At 36.4% G+C, this 27,219-nt stretch overlaps 1 protein-coding gene across 1 annotated transcript; it reads left to right on the forward strand.

Moving 5' to 3' along the window:
* The first annotated feature begins 2,580 nt into the window (after nucleotides 1-2,580).
* Nucleotides 2,581-25,889, forward strand: LOC121318203 (protein FAM107B-like). Its single transcript, XM_041254629.1, has 4 exons — nucleotides 2,581-2,784; nucleotides 18,421-18,604; nucleotides 24,416-24,566; nucleotides 24,863-25,889. The coding sequence occupies exons 2-4, from the start codon at nucleotides 18,480-18,482 to the stop codon at nucleotides 24,980-24,982; spliced, it is 396 nt and encodes a 131-aa protein (XP_041110563.1). The 5' UTR covers nucleotides 2,581-2,784; nucleotides 18,421-18,479; the 3' UTR covers nucleotides 24,983-25,889.
* Nucleotides 25,890-27,219: the final 1,330 nt, after the last annotated feature.

Raw genomic sequence — 27,219 nt, forward strand, 5'->3', positions numbered from 1 at the left:
TCTGCCAGAACAGAACTCCAATTGAAGCAAGCTGCAACAGTTGGTGACCTTTCACTGAGCGTAGGTCGCCATGCAAGGGGCTGCCCAAGCTGTCAAATGATTTCAAGAACCTTCAAACTAGCTTCTTTAGAGCAACTGTCCCAAGGTCATATGTCAGCACTCTTGAACCTAAGCATCTAATTCCCATAAAACTTCAAAATCCAAGTCAAGTTATATTTCTTCTGAGTTCCTAGGAGTTTCCCTGAACTACTTTTACTGGTAACAACAGGAGTTTTGGCAGAACCATAATTAAGTGAGAAAGTATAGGTGCTATAGATTATAAATAAACAAAATGGCTCTGCAAGATGCATAGAAAAGTATAGGTGTTGTTTTATTCACTTATAAACCTATACTTTATTACTATCATACAACATGACTGATAAAGCACTTTTTCTACTTTTCAGTTTATTGAAAAATGTATTTCTGTTTGGATAAGACAGTGACACTATATATAAAATGGGCTAACAAAACTATAGCTGGGCGGTGAGGTGGTGTGGTGGTTAGCGTTGCTGTCTCACAGGGTCCTGGGTTCAATTCCAGCCTAGGGGTCTGTCTGTGTGTAGTTTGCATGTTCTCCCCGTGTTCGCATGGGTTTTCTCCGGGTACTCCGATTTCCTCCCACAGGCCAAAGACATGCTGTTTAGGTTGATTGGTCACTCTAAATTGTCCTGTGTGTGGTGCCCTGCAATGGACTGGCGTCCCATCCAGGGTGTAGTAATAATCCAGCCTTGCGCCCTGTGTCTGCCAGATTAGGCTCCAGCTCACTATGACCATGTAAAGGGTTAGGCGGTTAATGATAATGGATGGAAAATTACAGCTACTATAGTGATATAGATAAGAAATGTAATTAGTTTAACAATAACTTGTTGGTTCTTCCCTATGTATTTTTTTTTCTGTAACCTTAAATCAAAAAAGTCCTTCTTTATACCAGCAGAGCAGCCCAGGCAGTGTTTAAATTTGTACAACATCCAAGAATCTCATTTTAACAACCCACAGGCAAAGACAAGCCCACATTGCTCCACTAAGCTGTCCCTGTCCTTCAGGGGACCACAGTGACTGTGCGTAACAGTTATTTGTTCTCAAAAGATGTGTATTAATATGTACGAGGATCAAGTTAGCAAAAGTATTTTTCCATATGTCTATGTACAAAATAAAATGCTTTTGAGTGTTAACTGCAAATTTCAAAGGTCCTTGCTTGTTAAAATATACTTAAGGCTTTCTGACAGCATTGAGTGAAAAAATATTCACATTTCATATGCCTTGGCACTCATACCTGACTCCTGTTGTCAGAAAGACAAATATTATTTATTAACATTGTTTTTATAATATATATTACATCCTACATAGTCTGATCCTGATCAACTTTTTTTTTTTTCGACACGACTGAAAGTTTTACGATAGTACATCACAATTTTCAAGCCAGGAAGCGTGCATTTAACAGCATGAGCACACCTGGTAATAAACAGTATTCGCATGAGCAAAAAACCCTGCACATGCAAGCAATTACAACACTGGCATTGTGAAGTTGTTTTTTAGGATCAGAATTACTTTTAATTCAATGGCTATTTTATTTCTAAACACTTCAGTTCCCATTTCCCTTCGTATTTGGCAGTTTGGGACTGGGCGGTGCAGTGGATGCATCAGTACAATACATGTATTTCCCTTTTGGTTCTGGGTTGTGTTCCAGCCAGATAACAATAGTCTTTAAATCCGTTTTGATCCAACGAGGCATGTGACAAAGGATTTTCAATGACTACAACCCAGATGTACCAAATATAAATGAGTTATATGTTTTGTTGTTTTTAAGATTTGTTTGAGCTCTGAATGTATTTTGGTAACTTTTTTTGCTGTAAGGCTGTATGTACTTTCTCTGTCTGGTTGTTTGGAATCCCAGTGCTTATCAATGCATGTCCAGTAGTGTAATAAAGGATGTAGGCTTCTTGGTAGGAACACACTAAAGTGTAGTATAAGTCTGTGAGGAACACATTCTCTTTGTCTGTCATGGGAATACACTTCTATCCTGATCTGAACACCCACTGTCCTTTAGTGCTGATCTGAAGCAGATATTACCAATTGTGCAAAACTCGACTGAATTGTATAATTTATGATATGGACAAATCTACTAATTTGACGTACAGACTTTAGCTGGATTAACGCACATGATGACTGGTAACTACCTTTTTTTCTTTCTAAATGTGCTTTTAACATTAACAATGACTAAAGTTTTAAAGACAGAAACCACAAAAGAAACCAGTGCAAAATTGAAAATGAAAATGTAGAGATGTGACTGTATTGGTCTGACGCGCGTCTTTTTTTTTTTCTCCATGTATGTAGATATTATGTAGCTAGCACGTGTGTGTGTGTGTGTGTGTGTGTGTGTGTGTGTGTGTGTGTGTGTGTGTGTGTGTGTTGTAAAACAGTCTCCGCCTCCTTTCTACTCATCCACCACAGGAGACCAAGAGCCCTGCTAAATTTCCTTTCTCGTAATGAATAAAAAGCAGAGGAAATGAGGGCGGAGTCTACTACGTGACTCAATTATTGAATCAACGGGGCCACCCTCCCCAGTCACCAGGCAGTGGTAATGCATTTCGTGGGGATGTCTCATCTTCAGAGCGGCTCGGAAGAAAAGGGAGCGTTTATGACCAGACACACCTTAGTAAAGATTAAGACGGAGTAAACAAGCCTCCTTCCTGAAACAAGGAAACCGCTTTCTCCACAGAGCAGCATCATTCTCTGGAGTTTAAGGTACGGCTCTCCATTAGTTTACAGAACGATACTTGTTTCGTTCAAAATTCTTCTCGACAAAACTACTGCTGTTCACTTAATTATTAATTTTAGCCCAAATGAATCACAACAGTGCGAATAACTAAACTGCTTAAAGTACTGAGTGATACAGGAACTTTTTGGTGGACGGTTTACTGCACATGAGCATATGTCAACCTCATGTTGCGACGTTATGCTGTTGGGGAAAATCTGAGACAAACGGAGAGGTTTAAACCGCAATCTGGCTGTGATGTCTGGAATAATTTTGTGATTTATTATATGTATATATGTACATCATGAAAGCGTTCAAAAATCATTGTGGATTCACATCGTTACATTTAATACATTTCAAAGGATATTCAGTATTTTCTGCAAATATTTGGTTTCGGTATTGTGTTGCAGACACTGCTCTTGTATGGCACACTGAGATCCCCCCTGTAATTAATTCTGGTAATCCATTTGAAAGCACGTTTGAATGAATAGATGAAAACACCATGGTATCTCTTCACAACAATGCAATTGTGTAGTGTGTTTTCACAGTGCCCTCCAAACTAGTAGTACTGTATGCATTATTTTAGATGAATATCTTACATACACATCTGAACCTTATCTACATGTATAATAGAAGTGAGTTTTTAAACAGATTTTTTGTTTGTCTTGGGGGGGTGGTATAAGGCCAAGTGCAGACCCCCCCCCCCCCCCCCCCCCCTCCCCCCCCCCCCCCCCCCCCCAATTTGCCACGCCCCCAGTCAGTGATATAATAAATTAGCAAATGTGTTCGTGTAAAACAAGTAGAAATAAAACTGAAAAAAAGTTTCAGTAAGGAACAGATTTTTTCGGTTTATTCTAGATTCATGCAGTTGGTAAAGAAAATGTGCCTTTGCACTCTTGTGTTCAGCATTAGTTAAGATGTCTTGTAATATACAGTACAAACAGCATTTCAGAAAGTTACAGTGGATGCAGGGGGTGTTATTCACAAAGCTTTAAGCAATGCTTTGTTTACAAGTCTTTTTGTCCATTTTGAATTAAATAAATGCAGTTCATTAAAACTTTCAGAAAGGGTTACTGTAGATTTTACAAAACCTACAGGAATTAAATAAAAATAAACACCAGTCTTCAAATATATTGCATATTTTTTCCAGTGTTTTTAGCAATAATTATGCATGTAAAAGTTACACTAACAATAGTAAAGTTAACCATGTACCTGACTGGAAAGCAGTCAGATGTCTGGATATGATAACTTAGCTAAAATCACTGGTTTGACCCAATTGGTTACATTTAAGGCAGACTCACCAGTTTGATTTTTTTGGGGGTTTTTTTGATAGCATGTTGCAAAGTACTGTATTTTGCAAGTGTGGAACAGTGGGTGTGTTGGGGGCTGGGGGCATTGGCTGTCCTTCCGGAAATAGAGGTCTAGCCATGTAAGACTGCACATGTGTTAACAATTAAGGGTTCATTTTTTTTTACATCTGTTTTTTGATCTTTGAACTGATATTGGTGTATTATGCCCCTTCCTTGGCCCTAACTACTTCTCCCAAACTGTCTTATAAAAATAACATTTAAAAATACATCTTTTAGGAAAGACAGTTCTTTCTAAAGTGAAGTAGTATAGATTCAGAGTTCGTAGAATGGTTTAGGAAAGGGCAACATAATGCAAGCATAGGTTTTAAATATTGTAGAATAGGACTGTGGAAGAGTTTTTTGTGAAAAAAAGAACTATTTGTTTTAAGTGTCTGTTGTTTGTTTTTTATTCTTCAAGAGAAACCCAAAGGAGTGCTAGCTGTCTGTCAATTAACTGAAAAAAGGAGAAAATTCTCTTTAAGGTTCCCTTAAGTATTGAAAGTTTTTCATAAATGAATCATGTACTGTAGATGTAGAATCTCAACATTATACTGTGTAGTACATGGTGTACAGTACATACCAATGTCAAAAAAATGGACATTGGAAAATTATTAATTGCACACAAACAAAAGGGGGTTTACTTTGATGGCAATGTTTTTTTTATTTATTTTTTTTTTTATTTATTAGTAAACATTTTTTAAAATTTAGTGTACTGTAGTTTTACATCTATCTTTTACTTTTCTTGCAATAAGTATGAATTTTAGTTGTACTAGACCCCAAACAATTAGTCTAAAACATAAACATTTATATTTGCCACTGCATGTCTGCCAAGTATGCCAAGTCAAAACTTTGAAAGCTGTGCATATCCTTGATTGGTTTGTACCCTTTGGCAAAAAGGTGTATTCAAAATTAAAGGTTAAGTAGACAAACAATTCCATAGTACCTGCTTGAAGGAAAAAATAAATATTCTCCACAACTTAGCAATATGGAACAATGAGTTATTGATGTTGAAACTTACAGTTCAAAAATTGTTTGTTTTAGGTTGGCAAGGCACAAGTCTGAACAGTTGAGCTTTATACCCTACATGGCTCTTTCAGTTGAGTGGCATGAAAATCTTTGTCACAACGTCATTTTTGTGGGATTTGTTTAAATGCTTTCTGAATGGAAAATGATCGCAAAATGTGAAGTGTCTAAATTGAGGCATGCTTCCAGAAACTTTTGAAAAAGTCTTTTTGTCTCTGGATGAAGGTACACCTTGGACGTCTAAACAACAAAGAGAGAATGGTAAAACTGTCCGTTTGAATGTACAATGTTATAAGTGGCCAAATGGGCCCTGTTTTCAATTGTGAAAAACTGGTAACTTCTGACCCCAGGCCGAACAATTCTGAAATTTATTGGAAATGTCTTTGTGTGTTTGGAAAATACAAACGGCCACATTGGTCATTGTATTGATTTTGATCGGTAGACATTCCAGCCAAGCTACAATAGCACATTCTCAGCTCAGCCATTTTTGGTCCCAGTTGGTTTGACCAGGATCATGAGAAACGGCAAAACTTGCTTCTTTTTCCCACAAGTCTGTCTGACAAGGAGATGGGTTGTGACAGAAGGGGTAGGAAGCACATGTGCAATGACCATGTGAAAGAACACTGATGCGCATGGGAACAGGCAGGCAGACAACAAAAACAAGCCAATCGGGTATTTCAGTAGTGAGACACTTCCAGTAAAAGAGCTCTTTCAGTAGGAGTGAACTTGAAGTTTAAAAACAGCAAGACCTCCTCCCTTAATGCCTTACTATTTTAAACTAGATCAGTGTTGTCAATATAAACACATTACCTGTGACCCTGCAATGGTAAATGCACTGTGGCTCCTGTAAAGGGAGATACGGCTTAATGTGATAAAACCTTGGCTCAGCAACAGAGATTCAATCACCATCATTTTACTGAGAAATGTGAGATGCTGTAACCCCCCCCCCCCCCCCCCCCCCAAATCACCGTCTTTTAGGTTCTGTAACCTAAATCATCACCTTTATCCTTATCAACCTATGTGAAGCCTGAGGCATGTTTCGAGATTTTGTTTAGTTACCGAGAATACATATTCTGATCCAGGAACAGAAGTAATTCATTCTGATAAGTGAACCTGGCACATTGCATTGGAATTTTACTCCTATGTCTGGGTTGCTGTTTACAATGACTTTATTTGACAGAAATGAGTAGATTATCATTAAGCGCTTAGGATATCTGAGAGAACTTTTTTCTTTTTCTCTTGGAGGTAAACGAAAAACTGGCGTGCCACTGTCTCTCCCAAATGAGAGCGTACCTTTAGAATTTAGAGTATTTTGAAATTCTTTCCTTATTGAGTCAGGGTATTGCTTTGTTGCCCAGACCTGTCTGATTTTATTAGCACTGTATTTAAAATGCATACTTTGAGTAAAACTAGCATTGGCTGCAATTCTTTCACATTTTTTTTTAACAACTATTGAGGCCTTTACTAAATCAGTAAAGTATTTCATTTTCTGGTACTTGGTGCAGCTCTAGCATAGGTTTTCCGTTAACAGAAGTATGAAAATAGCTTAATGCAAACTTTTCATAGATCATCCAGGACTTATCAACAGCCATAAACAACATATATCGACAGGTAATCGGGAACGTCTTTGATTTTTTTTTTTTGTTGGGACATTCCATGAAAATGTAAATGTTTACAGCAGTATGATATTTTATCCCCAATAACTCATGACGGCTGAAGCAAATAGGTTTTTTGTTTTTGTTTTCATGTATTAAACTGCTTGAGGCACATGCTACTATCATCGATATGCACAAAGAACCTTTTCAAATACGTTTTTAATACAGCTTCTGTGTGAGTCTTGGGCTTTATTTTCATTATCTGAAAAGCAAGCAAGTCTGAATATAAAAGAATAACAGACTAGTTAATTAGTTTTTTTTTCTGTGTTTATTTTTTAGGCGTGTTGTCCGAACCTTAATCCCTGGCCTATTACTGTTACAGTACAGCCGATGAGGCAGTTTTGGGGAGGGTGTTTTGCAAGTTCATCACATTGTAACGTAGCGACACACTAGCTTGTGTTTTGTGCTGACTCTTGTAAATGTTATGTTGAGTTTATAATTAATATTTCCTTCACGGTTTTGGAACTGAAGTCAGTGAGTAAATACTTTTTTTTTTTTCATGTTCATTTGGTAATTTGATAGAAACTGAGTTTAATTTTTTATGCTACAAAATTTGTAAGAAACTATGTGAGTGTATAAAAGACAATAAATGGTATGAATTCTTTGTTTGTTTTATTTCTGTCTGTGTATTAGGGATGTAATCAGTTAAACAGCTAACCGATAAATAAATGCATACCGTTTTTACATAACGGTTAACATATACAGTAATACAGATTGATAAAATGTGCCCAGCATTTGGTGTTTTAAAGTAAGGATTAAACAAAACATGTGCTGTTTACGCACTGCCTCAGAACTCTGCAACTCCTCTGCCTGTAACTCTTTATTTAGCAACATATGATGTTGGGTTAGGCATCATTAATCAACTGAAAACTCGCCTATCAAACTGTTAAGCTGTCGATTTCCAGTGTTCGTACACGGCGCCAAATTGAAGTAATATGGTTCGTATGTGTTATGTGTATATGTATGTGTGTGTGTGTGTGTGTGTGTGTGTGTGTGTGTGTGTGTGTGTGTGTGTGTGTGTGTGTATATATATATATATATATATATATATATATATATATATATATATATATATTACACACACACACACATAAATATATATATATATATATATATATATATATATATATATACATACACATATATATATATATATAATTTGTTGTGTGTGTGTGTAATATATATATATAAAACTGATCTTGACTGCGCACACTAGCTTAAGTATAGCAAATCTGTCACTTTTGTGCTTTATAATAGGTCTACAGGAACACCTAAACTGTTGGTTACAATTAAGCCGCAGGAAACACAAAGGGTGTGAAAGTATGATTGAAATAACTCCATCTGTATTTGGTATCTGTTTAATCTCTTCACTTCAGGGACCCACCCTGTCTGTTTGCTAAATGAGTTGAGGTAGTGGAAAACGAGGCAACAGACTATAAAGTACAGTCCAGCTGTCGACACATCTATTTTTTTCATAGTATGTATCTACTATAAAAAAGGGAACTCATTGTTTTTTCTCCCCTTTCTCATATAGATCACTATATTAAACCCTACTTGGTGTATACAGTATCTCATTTTATACCAGATAATCTGTATTTAGCAGTTTCTGCTGGCAATGATTGATCTCTCAAATTACTAAACTGTTCCAATCATCTGTTTTCGGTGATGTGTGAATCATTCGTTCTTTGCTAAAGGGAACGTGTTTTAGGTATGATCGTGAATGATACAGGTAAAATCATACTTGTTCGTCCTCATTATTTGTAGGAAACAATAAGGAGAAAAGGTCCTGTCCCTGTGGCAAAATCAAGATCGGATCATCCCTGGTGTGGTAAAATAAATTAAAAAGAAAGGAGGATATTTCCGAGCAGTTTGTGAGAGAAACAGGTCTTAGGTTATGACCTGTGTTCGCAAACCTAGTTCTGGTCTCTGATTTGAATAACTTCGGATCTGCTTTTCTGAACTATCGTTTGCTTTTCACTTTTATACTAAGATAAAGTGCAAAAAAAAGAAAACACATTTCAGAAGTTAGAACAGTTGGACCCAGACTCAAAGTACACATTTTAGCCTGCAAAGATTGGGAATTTTGAAGCTCGCTGTAAGACTCCCTGTTATCCCAGTGACAAGAAGCCCACCGAAATGTTTCTGGGGTGCTCTGTTGCTCAGGTTTTTGTTTGTTGTGGATGTTGAGGCATTGAAATATGTTATGTCTGTAAACGAGCTATATTTGTGTTCAAAAATCACAGTGCAGAGGTTATGGAATCTTCATTGTTACCATATATTTGCATACATCTGTAAATCCACAATGAACAGTTAGTTTTTACTCTGTGCTGACCAGAATAGGTTTTAAATGTGCCCTTTGATGTTGGTTAAGCTTTATTTGTGTTTAATTATGACTTAAACAGGTAATGTAAGTTTTTTAGTTTTTTCTATCGCCATTGTAAGGCTTGGCAGTGTTCTGATGAGGTTAATTATTACAGAGAAAAATAAACAGCTATACCAATTAACACATTCAGTACAAACAAAGGAATCCTACAATTTGAGGGGTTGTGACATACAAGTGTTATTTTAACCTGCTTGCAGTAGTCTGTTCTATTGCTAATGGTTTCTCAAAGTGAAGCACTGCGTGATTTGTAAAACAGTAGAATTGCTTGGTTCTAATTTGTGTCGAGACGTGTCGTGTCTGTCTTTTACAAATTAATCAGACGGCCCCCTGTTTAATACATGAGTATCACTAAACTTGTGGTTTGTAGCAGAAAGTGTGGAGTCTTACAGTAGGTAATACAGTAGGTATTGCACTGCAGTGTATGCACCTGCAAATACTCAGAGCTGCAACCCTTCTACTTCATCTGTGGCCAGAAGTAGCTTCTTAATTATAGAGGGAGGAAAAAAAATTAAATTCATTAAAAACATTAATCTACTGAAGTGGGATTATCACATAAATCTGTTATTTTTTAGGTATTGTAGTTTCTTTTTAATAACCTTATAGAACTCTGACAGCATTTGAAGGAGGTGAGACATGGAGGTTAGAGGTGGATGTTAACATTCCTAGGGGATCAGGACCCCAGCTTGTAACACAGCTCTTGGGGTAAACTGTTTACAATGGGAGAGCCAGCAGGTCAGACAGTAATATACTGCCAGATGCTCCCATTGTCTTGTACTGGAGCCCTAATGAGGGAATGACGTTAGCATGCATTTACTGTAGCACAACAAAGGGGTGCTCTCATCACCTTTTCTAAATAAAGACATACTCCTTTGTGACAGCACTTTGATATCTGTATGTATACAAGTCTTATGAGTGTACAATACTTGTTAATAAAAAGTATTAGGTTAATATAGGCTGTTGTTATTGACAGCAATCATATTGCCATGAATAGATTGAAGTATTTCTTTAAATCCAGCACAATTTGAAAAGGATGATTCGGCTCAATTTATTTCCCTGGAAATAGTTTCACAACTATTTATTGGGTCAATATAAGTATTACGTTCCACTAGATATGGTATGTAGAAGGAAACCGGCAAGACAGCAGCGAAATATAGGGGGAACACTGTAAATGGATATTAATATAATTTGTGTACATTTGAAGTGAGGTATAACAGCAGTGGGTTTTTTTTGGATGTATGGAGAAGGTTTAAATGATTAAGTGATGTGGTCACCATTCACATTGGCTGCTGAGATCGTAGGTTCATTTGTGGTGCAATGTTTAGTCAACCTATTGTTAGGGGTGGACACCAATATCGATATTTTGATTTGATATGATATCGATATCGTTTGAGATTGATAATTTCCATATCGCAAAATCGAGGGATAAAAAAAAAAATCACATACGCTCGCATACTTTTTATTGCTAATACTGCCAAAAATACAAACCCAGTATAATCAAGTTTATTTTATATTAAGATACAACAAACCCTATACATACTAGTCACTGTCAGTCTCGTAGCAATTATGCAGCATTTTATTCCATTGATTGGTGTTTTTCTTTTTCTAAGAACCAGATTTTTATAAATGTGTACATTCAATAGCTATTAGTCAAGACAAACAACAAATCCACAACCTGTACCCTCTCTCATGTCCTCTACTCCCATTTCTTCACCTGTTTCCTCTCACCAGCCAAACTATATCCTGTTTTCAAAAAGTGCGTACATCAACTAAACAGGACTGTCTTTTTTGAAAGGGACACACCTAAAAACAAAATAAACAAGAACATCGGCTTAAATAATTGAGGTAACAAACACTATTTGCATGCTGCATTAAGCACTATTCGGATTAAATTTTGAGATATGCACATGCGTCAGTGTGGTTCATTGCATTTTTTCCATGCGATTACTTACACTGTTATTAATGTATTTTTAAAATGTGAATTTTTGGTATTATAAATGATATGTGTTTTGATGTTTTAAAAGTACATTTCAAGATAATGCAACATTCAGCATGACACCTTACTTAATACTTTTAGATGTGTCGTGCATTTATACGCGGAGAAGATTAAATTACTTCTGGATTGGCTAGCCTGCGCATTGATGTATAGAAATATTTCGGTTTTGAGGTGGCGAATAGTAAAACAATATATCAAGACCTTGTATTTCTCCATGGATTTTGTGAAGCAAGGCTAAGTTCAAGTAAATATCTGTTAATGTCTATATGTTTCATATTGCAAAGTGTTATATTTTTTAAATGTTTTGGAAGACTTTGATATTATCTACTGAAATACGTGCACAATATCGATATACAATTTCCATATTGATGCCCAACCTTTATTATTATTATTATTATTATTATTATTATTATTATTATTATTATTATTATTAATAATTATAATTATTTTAATAATAATAATTTCTTAGCAGTCGCCCTTATCCTTATTCAGGGTGACTTATAATCACATTATATCACATTATTTTTTACGAAGAATTACCCATTAATACAGTTGTGTTTTTACTGGGGCAAGCTAGGTAAAGTACCTTGCTCAAGGGTACAGCAGCAGTGTTCCTCTGGGATTGAAACAACTACCCTCCGGTCAAGAGTTCAGAGCCCTAACCACACTGCTTAGATATAGAGTGGAAGTCTAAAATGGTATGGCTGGCTGGTTCTGTCTTGAGGGCTTGCTCATGCTTGTGTGGGGTAAAGGAAAACTCACTAGCTTTTGAGGCCTGGAAGCTGAACATATAATCATGGATTAGGATTTCCTCTCGACGTGGTTAGATTTGTTTTAGTCCTGTGGAAGAACAGAACAGAGAAATGAAGACATTAGGGAAAGGGAGGCTGATAAATTGTAAGAAGAGTGGAATAATTTAAATTGTTTGTTTTGTTTATTTGTTTTTGTATTCCTGTGACTCCAGATCTGTTGTTTGGAGGTTATGGCAATTGTCTGGGGTGATTGATGTGAGGGCAGCATTGTCTTGGCAAAAAAAAATGGGTTCAGTCCCAGAGACACTAGATAAACCAGCTCAGGAAACAGGATTGCAGCCATTGAGTGACACAGATGGTTCTCAGTTGAGATGTTCTGCTGTCTCTAGAGAGACTTGAGTTTCATGAAGTCTGATCTGACAGAATATGACAATGTAATTATGATGTATGGTTTTCATTTTACAGAATATGTAAGACACAGAAAGCACAGTATTTTCCTTCTATAACCCTAGAAACCTTAAGCAGCCAATTTTACCAAATAAAAGGGTTAAAAAGAAACCCAAACTGAATAAAAACATCTAGTATCTTGGTCTTCTGGTCTAATATCAAAATAAACTATATTTAAAGTCTGATACCAATGTAGTATACCTTCACCAACCATGATCCACTTGTCATTTTAATAAAATGATTGCTGAAAAACACATTTTATTGATACAAGGATGAAGATATGAGCGTTTTAGTCATGAATTCAACTGTAAGAACAGGCTGGTGTGATATAGAAACTTCAGGTTCTAATAGGCTGTTCTAATATCTGTTTAAATGAATGCAAATAACCACAGATTGTCTTTAATTGGTACAAATATGACCCAAAGGACTCTCGCTAACTGGAAAATAAGAGTGGAGCACAATGTGTGAAGTGACTGTGACAGCGACTTACCAGGAATGCTTTTTATATACCACCTCTGCAGCCCAGTGGAGCTCAATGCTAATTTACCGGTCTATACTGGTTAGTGAATGCACGTATGTTCACCCTTAGTTTTTATATATATTTTTTTAATTAATCGAAAATGGCTAAATTACAAAAGAAGCACTAGTTTAATAAAAAGCTACCAACAGATCAAACAAAAATCAACCTATGATTTTTTTACCAAGGCATCAAAGACAACCTATTCTTTTGAAGACAAAGCGCGAGAAATTAAGAAAGAGCTATTTCCTTCCAAGTTTTAAAGACTGATTCTATGTGTTTGTTTTTGTTTAATTGATAATGAAGTTCCCACTGATAACACCCATGCCTCCATGTGGATACATTGCCTTGTTTTCTTTTCTGTCTTGTTAATGAATACTTACCAAGAAACTGATTTCCTGAAGCAACTGGGCATGTCGGTTTCATACCCAGTCTACAGTACTACTTTATAGCTCCAATGACCAAAAAAACAAGCAAACAATAAGTCATTCAGTTTTATTAGCCTGGCTTGAATGACTAAATAACATATGGCGCAATTGCCTGTTTAAGTTTTGAGTTGATTTTTAAACTAATTGTTAATGTACCAACTGTTTGTTTTATTTATTTATTTATTTATTTGTGTTTATTCTGTGGTGTAAACAGTTGACTGCACAGTAAATTGCACACAAAACCCTGGTCGGTGTTTTAGCTTTTTTTTTTATTCTAGATTTTAATTTAATGTACAGTATAGATGTTTGGGGATGGGATGGCTCAATTGTGTGACCACAACAAGGAGAAATTCCAATGTAAAACACACAATTTAAACAAAATTGTACAGTATGGTAAAACTGAAGGAAATCTAGAAATTTCTAATACGATTCTGAACTGTGAATGGCACACCCAGTACATGTGGGTTATGCAAGAATCACTTATTTTAGTTTTGTAGTTCCCTTCTAGAGGCATGCTAATTAAAGACTGGTTCCAGGACTCTCTTTAAAATAACCTGTGGCAGCCTTCCAAGATGCAGCTGGAACATACTGGTTCTAAACCATAACTATGTGCTACTGGAAAAGGGCTCTTAAATATACATGCTTTATCAACTGCCTACACATATAATAGGAATAATCTGTGGTGGGACTTCAGAATATAAGCACCAGTTGGCTGGGGAATGAGGGCACTGTACACTTTGTGCTGAATTAGTATACACCCATTTTAAAGAGGTGAGTGACACTTTGGCCTTGCTTATATTCCTGCACAACTGTTGCCACCGAGGCATGCACACGGCGAATGTAGTTCACGTTACAACAGCATTATTGTACACGGATAACAAATGGCATTGCGTGTCAGTTGTTATTTACTATTAATGCCATTCCTGGATGTAAAATTAAGCAGAGTTTTATTGACTTGAGAGTTTAGCTTTCATTTTGAGGTTGGAGAAAGCAGTAACGATAGAGTTATGGGTAATCAATGCAGATTTCATCATTACAAGAGCCAGTCAAATCACGTGAAAGTTGCCAAAAGGCTACTACATTCACAGCATTTCAGCCACTGCATACACTACTTGTTTTTACTCACTCTCCTGAGCTTTTCAGTTACTGCTTTAACATTACAATATGCGTCTCCTGTGCTGCAAGACTCATTGCCAACTGTAATTTTATGAGCAACTAAAAGTATTACAACATACTTATTTTAATGTACAATGTAAATTCAGCAGTGCATGCACTAGACTAGAGAAAGGAAAAAAAAAAAACAACCCAACCCAACCTGTGGGTGCAGAGAGAGGAATCTCTACTTCACAGGGAGAAGAGAAATGTTTGTAGAACTGGTTGTCCAAAGAAGAAAAGAAGACGTTTTTAATTTTCAGACCAGATACTATGATCTCTGCCCTACAAATGGAGATAGATGTCCATCCCCTGCATACCCTCTTATTTCGTGGAAATTAAAATGCACTGTGTATCCAGACTTTTAAATGTTAACACGGAATTCTGTTGCAAACTACTGCAAGCTTACTGATTGCAATGATAATAGTTACTGCTGGGAAAAAATAAAAAATAAATCTGAAATCGAAAGGGAGCCACCCATGTCTACAGGACATGTGCTTGGAGATAAACATCAGAATCCAGGTGCACGCCTGTAGTTAGGTGTGTTTGTTAGTTTTACTGTAACTATGAACTTTTTCAAATCTCTCTAAAATGTTTAATTGGCTTTCTATTCTACAGTCTGTAGTAGATGTCCATTTTTGTTTCACACCTCTTTTGGTAACACTTCAGATTCCTATCTCAAGTGTTGCTAACCTGATTTGAATTAAGTAACTGTCCTTATGTCCAGTTTTGATATGTCCAATAAATTCACTTTAGTTGGTCTTTATAATGTATCAGATATCTTATCTTATAAAATTGTATCATTTAAACAATACTGTATATTTTAGAAAATATATTTTAGTCATAATATGATTTGTCGTTCATCTGGGGAATGTTCAAGTGGCTGTACCATGCAGTGACATCTTGTGGGAGAGGTGCAAGTAAAAACCCCTTTAGTGAACCCACAGCTGCTGTCTGCTGTTGACTGGTCTAATGTGGGATTATTCAATGAGCTATAGCCTTCCTTCCATCATTATGGTGAAGGTCCACAAACAAATCACATTCCCATCATGAGTTGAAGCTCCCTTAAGGGAACCAGACTAAAAGAAATAGAGAACAGTCAACATGAAGTACAAATTGCTGCATAGAGTATTTGGGGCAGTAGGTATCCAACAGCCTTTCATTCTTTACATTGTAACTTTAGGGTAAAGTTTATTCTTGGCATAAAACATTTTAAAATAAAGCGATGAGAGAGATTAATTCTAATGTTTGGAACGCAGCCAAGAACAACATGTGTACGGTCAGCAGCATGGGACTGCTGAAGTGTGAAAAAGTACCATTATCTAGCTGAGCCTTTTCATTTCAGTAGTCCATTGGACACATTCTTTCAAAACGCACAGCAAAGGGTACAATGTGTTCTGTGTTCTAGGGCATAACTGATATTTTCTATAGTATTTTGAACATGTGTGGTTGAATAATATAGCATGAAAAAAAATCAAAGACCGTATGCCAATTTCAATTTATAAATAGACCTGGTGCTATATTTAGTAGACATCCAATCGGAAAGAACACTATCAGTCTGAAAGGATATGATTTTGTTTATTACATTTTTTTTTTAGCACTAGAAGTGGTTCAGTTTTTTTTTTCTCACATCCATATTATACTGCATATAATGCAACGTGTGTTTGGGCATGAGAAGCCATTTATATGCAGGATTCTTCTCTCCAGAAAAGCTATTCCACTAAGAGTAAATATTTTCTTTTGGTACAATACTGTGGTTATGTTGTCAGCAGTGTATTGACATGATACAACCAGGACACTATTGTATGTTTGCATAAGGTACTCCTAATGACATTGTTTTGCCTTTACTAATAATCTACCTGCTCAGGGTGGACGGACTGTAAAATATTTTTACTACCTGCAAACATCCTCAATCAACTCCTACACCCTTGTTGAAATCTTATAAACAGCTGTCTGATTGGTTATTAAATACATCAATAAAGAAGCCAATCTCTTTTCCTATATAAGGACATAACTGGAGGGCATTAGTACAAGCCTGGCTGTTTAAAGATTAGCCAGCCATTGTGAGGTTTATTGGGGTGCGATGTTAGATAATAAAATATTGCCAGGGACAGCACATACTGCCTCGCTTTATTGCTGCCTGAAATTCCATGCGCTCCAGGTTGAAACTGTGCTCTCTAGTCGTCATACTGAAAGACATAAACCAGGAGGGTTTTTTTTTTTTCTTTTTTACTCAACTGTAGTTGTGCAGGCAAAGTTGGCTACAATGCTTAGGTATCGAGTCTTTCCTCTGCTGCAAGGTGAGCCAAGGTGTTTGTGTTTTTTTGCTACTTAGGCTGGACTTAAAACCTGTAGAGTTTTTAAGCCATGTTCAGTATACCTGAATTTGCTCTCAACAGCTAACTCCCCCTTTTTTAAAAAAATCTAGCCTTACATTTTTTTAAATGTAATTTTCTTAAGCAGGAACTAGCTCTTGTTGGAGTCTTGTTGTTTTTACTGGAAACAACTTTGTAAGGATTTATAGGCACAACCTTTTTAGGAACAATTTTGTTCTTGAATATTCATTTGCTTTAAAGCAGTACCGGAATATTTTTCTGAAACCAAATTAATATTATGGAACATTGATTAATCGCTAATGAAGGCACTAGCAAATCTTATTTTATTTGTTGTTTTTTTATTTTATTTGATATATTTGGGAATGTGCTTTTCTCCGAAAATTCTTGATATTCTAATAGGTAGAATGTTGCGGACTTGAAGATGAAGAATTCACGCAAGTTTAAAAAAGTGAATCGTAGAGCTGCAATATGATAATGCATATTAATAATATGCTGATAAAAATAAATGGTATTTGAACAAAAAATAGTGATGTTTGTTTACATGTTGTATTGTACAAATGTTTTGGTTTAGCTGCAGTGTCCCACTATCCAGTTGCATTTGATAAAATATATTCCTAGATGTATACTTAAGTCTTTATGTAGACATTGTTGACTGTGTACATTTGCTAAGTGCGTTTTTGATGCAAGGTTCCTCCCCCCCTTTGCCACTCTGATCCTAATGGACATGCAGATGATGATTGCTTGACATCTTAACTTTAGAATTCTAGATAAACGAGTTGCTTGTACAGATGGGATGTACAGTATTTCTTGCTAAGCATTTCCAGAAGGAGAGCTTGTCTTGGTATGTGTTTGCAAACCCGCCTCTGCCGCCTCTACTACGACTTATAAACCCATAAAGTTGGCAACTTAATGTTTTCAGGCATATTTCTCCCTTCCTGGCATAGTTGAACACCACCCTTCACTTTAACCTGTGTCCTAAGATAGCTTCCATATTGGGGTCATGTCACATTTTAGACCTGTTGCTTTGAGATATTGCCTTCATACTCGGTATACAAGTGTATTCTGTAATTCTCAAGGTCAAGTTTGATCGTGGTGTTGCACAAGAAAAAATGTAACTTATCCTGCCATTTGTTTGCAAAGCTTTTTATCTGCGGAACCATCTGAGGTAGTGAATTCTTGTTTGAAGGGTTAAAAAACCCTGCATGTTAAATGTGTTGCTGGCTATGACATTGACCTCCTGACCTAATATGGTTACTCTGCATAGAGTTCTTGTCTTGATGTTTGGTACACAGCTATGTTCTCTTATTTTGTTGCTTAAGTTCTGTTTACAGATTCATCTAGTAAAAAGTAACACTTTCACTGCAGCATTGCTTTAATGTCTGGCTATATCTTTACCGATCATTCTGTGACGTCTTTTTAGTTGGTACACAGTTCTATTCTACGATCCTCTCAATGGTGTTAACAGGTGTTAATAGAAATGAACAACAATTCAATCTGATGTGACATAACCCATATATTTATAGTTTTCTAATTCTTTTTAATTTCTTTTAAATGTACAGTATACTTAAAAGGTCTTCATTTTGTTTTTTAGATAACAGTATTGAAACAGCAGAGCTGACTGAAGGGCTCACCCCAACTGCAAGGAGCATCATGGCAGACCCTGACTATGATGATGACAGCGATGAATTGGTTAAACCCAAAAAGCTCATCAATCCAGTAAAAACCTCCAGGAACCACCAGGATCTTCACAGGGAGCTCCTCATGAATCAGAAAAGGTAAACTATACGAAACGTTAATCGAAGTATGATCATATTCGGAAAACCTGCCTTTTACTTACAACCATTTTATTATCAAGTGGGACTCAACTATCTAGGCACATGTAAAGAGTAAGCAAAAGTATGGTCTCCATTGAAGTGGTTTAAACTTTGGGCATTGTTAATACCAATTCCTTACCTGTTTACATGAAATACCATGTAGTCCAGTGGTTAAAGAAACAGGCTTATAACCAGGAGGTTCCCAGTTCAAATCCCAGCTCAGCCACAGACTCATTGTGTGACTCTGAGCAAGTCACTTAACCTTGTGCTCCGTCTTTCGGGTGAGACTTTGTAAGTGACTCTGCAGCTAATGCATAGTTCACACAACCTAGTCTTATATCTTGTAAAGCACTTTGTGATGGTGGTTCCCTATGAAAGGCACTATATAAAAATAAAGATCATTATTATTATAATCAAATGTTATTGCTTATGTACAGTGGTTTGCAGAAGTATTCACCCCCCTGCAAAGTTTTCACATTTTGTTGGCACCTGAGCGTACTCCACAATGCGTTCAAATTAGACTTTACATGTAGAATCTACACAAACTGCTCCATGTTGATAAAGTAAAAACATGCATATAGAATATAAATAAGTAAGATTTATAGAGAAAACTAGATTAATCTTTGTTACACAAGTATTCAACCCCTTTGCTACTGCAGCCCTAAATCAGCTCAGGTACAAATGATTTGTTTGAAAAGTCACAAAATTAGTGAAATGGTTTCAGCCTGTGTGTACGCAGTGGTTTAACTTGTAGATAATTTCCCTCAGATATATAAAGACGTTCAAGCTGCAACTCACACAGTGATCCAACAAAGCAACCAGGAGGACCAAGGAGCTTTCAAAACAAGTCAGGGATAAAGTGGTAGAGAGGCACAGAGCAGGAGAAGGTTACAACAAAGGCACGGATTATCCCTCTCGGCACAGTGAAGGCCATCATTAAGAAGTGGAAGATGCATCATACCACCCAGACACTATCCAGGTCAGGTCGCCCTCCCAAACTGAGCAGCCAGGCAAGCAGGAAACTGGTTTGGGATGTCACTTTGAAGCCAGCAATGACCTTGAGAGATCTGCAAAGTTCTGTGTCTGAGATGGGAGTCAGTGTTCACATATCAGTAATAAGCCGGTCCCTACACAAAGCTGGCCTGTATAGACGGGTGGCAAGAAAGAAGCCATTACTCAAAAATCCACATCTCAAAGCACGTATTGAGTTTGCGACAAAGCATGTAGCTAATACTGCAGACGTGGAAAAAGGTTTTGTGGTCATACGAGACATAAATTGAACTTATCGGTCTAAATTCCAAGCGTTACGTCTGGCGCAAGCCCAACACTGCACATCACCCAGTCAACATCATGCCAGCTGTCAAGCATGGTGGCAGCATCATGTTATGGGGATGCGTCTCTACAGCAGGGACTAGGAAGCTTGTAAGGATAGAGGAGAATGGATGGTGCAAAGTACAGGTGAATCCTTGAGGGAAAACCTGTTTGAGTCACTCTTGAACTTAGGAGGAAATTTACATTTCGGCAGGATAATGACCCAAAGCACAAAGCCAAAGCCACACTGGAGTGGTTGAACAAGAAGAGAAATGTTCTTCAGTGGCTCGATCAAAGTCCTGACTTGAAAACAATTGAAAATTTATGGCGAAACTTGAAAATTGCAGTCCATCGCCAATCCCCAACAAACTTATCAGAACTGAAGCAATTTTCCCATGAAGAATGGGCAAAAATTTCACCATCCTACTGTGCAAAGCTAGTAGAGACCGATCCAAAAAGACTCATAGCAGTAGTTGCTGCAAAAGGTGCTTCTCCAAGTACTGATTTAAGGGTCTGAATACTTATGCAACGAGTGCATTTTAACTGTACACATTTTCTTTAAGTTTTGCTGACATTTAATCTCCTCCTCATAGAACAGTGTTCAGTTTAACCACTACAGCTTTGAATAAAAAAAAGTTAGTTTGAAAAACTGCCTACATTATTTGTAATTCGGCAAAACTTGACATTATTGGTCAGGGGTGAAATAACATCATTAATTATTAAGACATACAAGTCTTTATCAACTTTAGTAACATTGCTAGTTGGTAATTTGCAGCATCCCAAAGCAGACAGGTTTAAAAGCAGCAGAGGAAGCAGTTCAATTACTCTTGCTGCAGTGCAGATTAGTAGTTTAGAAAAATGTTCAATATTAGGTGAACACAAAGTCTGCTTTAAAAGATGGCTCTGTGTGGTCGACATGACCCGTTCTCAACATGGTAATTATAATGTTAAATTATTTTATTATTACAGATGTAATAAAGGCCTTTTAAATCTGTTCTCTTCCTCCCTATAGATGACCAGAGGCACACGTTTTCAGTAAGTCCAGTGCTCTGCAAACTGAAATGAGTTTTTACTTTGCTCTCACTAAAAGTGTGTTTGGGGGAGTGGGGGTAGACATTCTGACTCTCTGTGCAGCTAATGTACTGTGTAATACTTTTTTCATAACATCTACTTTTGTATTCATTCATAGGTTTTTAGTTTTGTAAAAGGCCAGTGCATAATTCCTTATTTCAGCATGCACTGTCAGATGAATCCATCGGGTAATTACTGTAAAAATCAATTATATGAATAATTAATTTATATTATCTTGTTGAAAAATCGTCTAACAAAAAATAAAATGTAGTAGTTTATTTATAATTCATTAGTGTCAGTAACTGAAGTTCACTGTCCTTATGGGATTACGTCACCATTAGCAGGTTAATCCTAATCTGTTTTCCTATAAAATTACAACAGGATGCAAACACAGTCAGTTTTTGTGTTGAATAGGATGCTCTAGAATTTTAGTAATGCATTAGTAGGTCACACATGGACAGTCGTACATAAGTAAGTCACCCACAGTGAGAATGTATTTGTAAAATAGAAAACTGAGCAGTTTAATGGCTGGAGTGATGACCCCATCCCCACCCCTTGGTGGTTACTGGTATGATGTTTCAATATTTTTTAAATAAAGCTATTGTAGCTCTTCAACTGTTTCGGTTTCTCGTGAATGAGCAATATATTATACATTATTAAAAAAGTAAAAAATGCCTGTCTTGCTTGTCCTCCTTATAAATCTACCAACAGTCTACCATCAAGATAAATATTTCCTGAGTGTAACTTGAGAGACATTGGAAGCATCCTTTCTTATTGTTATATTGTCAGAGGATTTGTAGGTTGATGTTAGCCTTGAGACTGAACGTCTAGAGCTGCAGTTCGTGAAAGTGCTCTGTCATGTCCACAAGAGTTCAACGGAACTCTCCCAAACAGTCAGAGGAAATGAAAGTTTACATTGCTGGAGCCAAACAGTTGATTAATTAAACATTATACTATATAATGTACAAAAATATATGACAAAACATGCTCTGTTAGATGTTTGGTTTTTCATAACCTTGTCAAACAAAGAGCCCTATTTGTAATTGTTTAAGCAATGGTGCTGTTTAGATCTGCTGCTAAATCAATACTAGACGCTATATTGGATTCTGAATTTAACAAAAAAAAAACACTTGGAACATTCATAGTATGTTGCTTCTGAAGACATGGCTTTTCATTTTTGTGAGCAATTTTATTACATCTTATCACGCGTACACTATCACATTACAGCACTGGGTGATCACGTGGCAGATAATTAATCACTGGGTACTTGATAAAGTACAAATGGGATTTTATTTTTTCTTGGCACTTGGTATGAAACTGATGTAATCGGTGCAATGATTTCAGTAGTTGTATTTGTTAGTTTCCTTAATTTTCAGTTTTTTATGTTTAAAAAAATTAAAATACATTTATATAACTGGTTGATAAGACCAGTAATATTTAGAGAGTATTCTAGCATATGTTTTGAGACAGAAGTGGTTGTATTTTGGAAATACTGAAAGCACAGCTTGTGTGTGGAGTCAGCTGGCGTTTTTGGGCTGCTGTTATGGAAAGGCTATTATGCTAACTGAACTGAGGAATGCCGTTCCTCAAGTGGTGCGTCTTGATGTAGTTTCTTGCAGTGGAAAATTCCAAACAAACACATTTCTGGTACCTCAAGAGAGCTGATTCGGCCCCTCATACTGACAATGCAATACATACTGTAACCTCTTCAAAAACTACCTTTTTCCTTTAGTTGATGAATAAGCAATAGTGTAGTTAACGCTGAGGTCACAGTGTTGTTGTTGAAGTCTTTTTGGGGGATTCTATTTGAACTCCTGAGTTCAGAAGGGGAAAGTGAAATGAACTGTCATGTAAAATACATGTAAATGGCTCTTAGTGTTCAAAGATTGATAACTTGCATTGTGTGTCTCTTCCAGATTAAACTGGGGGGGGGGGGATAACAAAATATGTTTGGAAAAATATGTCTTATATTGTATAAATAATTTAAGAACATATTGCCCCTCCAATGTTACATTTTATACTTTGAGGCAGTGGGAATGTTTACCAAGAAAAGTAAACCCTGCTGACTCCGTCAAACACCATTTATAAATCTATTTGTATAAAAACAAACCAGTAAAACAGCATTATTTTAGAGTTCCGGGTTAGAGCTGGACATCTTAAAAAGTGAACTTGGTTCAAGTGCAGTAAAAAAAACAAAAAAAAACACATTCCTTGAAGTTGAATTCCTGCTTATATACATGTAATGGGGTATCTTTGAAGATGAACTCGCACTGGGACTGGAAGGAGGTAGCGTTATTGTAGAACATATTAACTCAATAGGGAATTGCTGTTAGGATCCAAATATCATTGCGCACCTTGGATTTTGACTGGCTCAGTATGTTGTGAAGTCACATGACTTTTCAAACAAAGAGGTAACTCTTTGAGAACAAAACATCAGTACAGCTGATTGGTGCAGATTTTTTTTTTTTCATTTAAACACTCCTACATCAATTGATGTGATTTGATGTGTTCATGCAAACATACATGTGTAAGTGTTTAGGGGTTCATGGAATCAAATTAATAAAATAAAATGGATTGTATTGGTTTTTTGCATGCATACGTTCAATTTGTTTTTGCTTATTAAATGACTTTTGGGGGTGTTACAGTTCAGAGAAGCTAAAGGTATAAATAACTGAGCTGGCTGGGCATGCAAACCAATGATTGTATTGTAATTCTTTACATAACAGAATGCATGCTGTACATAACTTGCTTATTCCAGATGGTGTATCATGCAAAATAGTTAGAATGGAGTTAAAATCAATATAACATCTGAAACAGAGCCACAGAAATGCTGCATGCTGCAATTCTGTGCAGAATTATTTAGGCAAAATTAAATTATGAAAACAAAGGCCAGCTTTGTTATTCAGCTAGATATTCATTGTTCTATTCACAGCGTTCTAGAGCTTTTTAGGTTAAAATAGCACTCGGTATCTTAGTCAGGTCAGGTTTGATAGCAGGCATCGTACATTGTTTTAACCAGTGGACATAATACAAATCTCTCATGTATCCATACTGTACGTAGGCGTTCAGTCAGCAGAATAATTTGCTAGAAATGAACTTCTTCCCCCAGAAATTCCGTCTGCAGCCTTGTGTTTTAAATTAAATAAATGAACTCTCTCTTAATGTAGATTTGGGGGATTAGGCAAACTGGGGCAAAGTGAAAAAGGACTTTGCGATTTTTGTATTATGTAACAGTAAACATTTTGACTACTATTGACCTGCTTGTCTTTTTTATCCTGTTTGCAGTCCCAAAGGCAAATTCCGTTGGTTGTCTGATAGCATATGACACTTTTTGTTGTTTCCTACAGAAGCTCTTTCATTGCTGACTCTGGTAATTTGTGTCATCCTCAGGGGCCTCGCTATTCAAAACAAACCTGAACTGCAGAAGGTCATGGAGAGGAGGAAGCGGGATCAGGTCGTGAAAGAGAAGGAGGAGGAGGCGGTGAAGAAGATGAGTGCCCTGGAGATCGAACTCATGAAGAGGCAACAGAAACTGGAGCAGGTGAGAACGCCACGGGCAACATGAGCATTGAAAAATGTCTGCACGTCAACGTGAATTCCAACCAAATAGCTGCTATTACAGTTATTTCCACTAGAAATGAAATAAACTGTGACCAGACACTTTTTATTGCTTATAATTTATTTAACCATAAGCTTTAAAAACTGAGAAACATCAACAGGAATAGAAAGGTAGGTCTTCAAATATTTATTAAAACCAGCTTGAAGAAAAGTGTGTAGTGTGTCAAAATGACTTTAAAAAACAGCTAGAACCTTACTTATTCTGTTTTTATGTTTCAGATTGAACTTGATAAACAAAAAAATGAAGAAGAGCGGGAGAATGCCCCTGAGTTTGTCAAGATGAAAAGTAACCTGAGGAGGACAAAACAAGAAGCTGAGGGACTTGAACACGACAGCTAAATTCAACCGCACAGTCCACGACACATCTAGAGAACTACATTTAAAAATTCTACAATTTTTGTATCCCTACAACCAACAAAGAGACTTTATCTTTGTAGAGACCCAAGCACCTTTGCAGTGTTGGAGGCTTAACAGTATTTACTTCTTTAATATAATTGGAGACCGGCAGTAATGCAAAGACAAGTATATCAACATGCATAAATTTCAGTTGAAACTGAAGTTTGTTCCGTTGTGAAAGAACTTGGAATTTTTAACAGATGCAAAGTGAGGCCAGAGAATGCTACTTTTTTCAATGTAAGATTGGAAACTTGGACACTGGATGAACCTGTGGAGCTGCACTAAAGTCTTTAAAAGCCAAGCTCGGTGCAGATACCATATTATTATTTATGTGTTATTTTTGCAGTCAGTCATAGGAGTTTAAATATGTATAGAGTTTTCTTTCCTTTTTTTTGTCATTTTTTTGTAAACTAAATTCCTGAAGTTGGCCAGTTAATTTGAACTGGAGGGGGAACTGCTTGGCTGTGCAGTAAACTTGTTTTTTTTATTATTATTATTTGTATAGTTTTTGTTTATTTTTAATTGGGTTGTTTTAAGTTTTGTGCAAAGTCCAGGTGTGGGTGTTTTTCTGTTTTTTTTTTTTTTTTTTTTTTTTCTTCTAATAGGTCAAAGTTTTACCCATGCCAATATTTCTATCCACAGATGTTATGGGGTATTGAGATTTGCTCTGATAATTTAATGATATATAGTGACATTTTATGACAGTGCAGTTAAAAGGGGACACAGATTTGAGTTTCCCTATTACAGCTAGCATTCCCTAACTTTGCATTTTTTTTTTTGATTTTCTGAATGCAACAATGTCTTTAAATAAAGATGACCATAATTTACAGGAATAAAATATGGAAAAGTGTTTTTGTTGTTGTTGTTTTTTGTGTGTGTGTGTGTGAATTGTAATCAAAACCAGTGTTATCGTTCATTATTATTTTTTTGGTAGAATGGCCTCTGTTTCTGCCTTCTCCACCCCTGTATCTTTAAGCTGACACTACAATACACATACAGTTAACGAGGAGTGATACAAATCTGAAAAAAGCTGAAGCTAGTGCTGATTTAAGTAAGTTCACAGGACACTCTTCCTGTCTGTTTAACCTTCCATCTCTTCCTTTTCCAGTGGTAACCCCCACTAAAAATAGCTGAACTTTTAAAGACATTTCCATGACATACTTGCCAAGTTAACACATTGTAGCACAAATATATCACTCAACATTTACTCTGTATAAAATCTGGTCATGGGGGGGGTGGGGGGTGGGTTAACTCTTAATTAGACATGTTATCTTTCCTTTTCAGTGACTGTCACATAATTTTGACCTTCCCAACCACTAAATCCAACTACTGGATGAATTGGAGCTTAATCTGCAATGAATGGTGCTCAACATATACCTCTCAATCTTCCAGCACCTTGTAGACACTAAGGGCCAGTTTCTCAGAGCTATTTACACAAATCGTCATTGGTGCAATTTTTAATTATTTAAATGTTTGAGTTGTCTGTTTCTGGTTTGGCAACTATATTAGGTGTTTTTTATCCTTTCTGACAAACAAGCTAGGAGTAAAGAGCTTTGAGAATCTAGCCCTATGTGTCCATTATGGGTTTACAATGCCGGTTTAGGAGTCCACATTTCAGTAATGTTACTAATGGATGATGAAGAGTGTTCTGCTAATTTATAATTTGTGTGAAAAAAATGACTTTCTCTAGACATTGAAAGTATTTTCATACACCACAAGTAAACTGTGCCTTAAAGTATCCAGTTTGTGACCAAGTTTAAACCTGGCAAATGTTTTACTACATATTTACACAGTTGTATTTTTCTTGTGGAGAAATGTAATGGAAAATGTCTTTGTTTTGGTTAGAAACAATGGGTGTCAAGGCAACAACTTTGATGTTGCCTAATCATATTAATAATTGACTTAATTTTGCTTTTCTTCTGAACTACTGTAACAGCACATCAGTAACTATTGTTACATAAATCACAAACATACAGCCACTTTAATTCATTTATTTATTTTATTCTGCACAAAATACACCCAGTTGCAAGATAAATCATCTCATCAGCTTTCCATAATTAATGGTTTTAACAGCAGGATTCTCATACAAGTGCTTTCCTGCCTACCAACTTAAAAAACGTGCCTCGGTAGTCTATACTAGTGCCACAAACTACAGTACTCTAAAGTATACAAATGTATAT

This window comes from Polyodon spathula, chromosome 7 (assembly GCF_017654505.1).
Source record: "Polyodon spathula isolate WHYD16114869_AA chromosome 7, ASM1765450v1, whole genome shotgun sequence".
Classification (NCBI taxonomy): Eukaryota; Metazoa; Chordata; class Actinopteri; order Acipenseriformes; family Polyodontidae; genus Polyodon; species Polyodon spathula.

Excerpts from the sequence above, each read along its gene's own strand:
- LOC121318203 (XM_041254629.1), top strand. The coding sequence starts at position 18,480 with ATGGCAGACCCTGACTATGATGATGACAGCGATGAATTGGTTAAACCC. Across the intron at positions 18,605-24,415 it reads CTCCTCATGAATCAGAAAAG|GGGCCTCGCTATTCAAAACA; the intron begins GTAAACTATACG and ends TGTCATCCTCAG. Across the intron at positions 24,567-24,862 it reads GGCAACAGAAACTGGAGCAG|ATTGAACTTGATAAACAAAA; the intron begins GTGAGAACGCCA and ends TTTATGTTTCAG.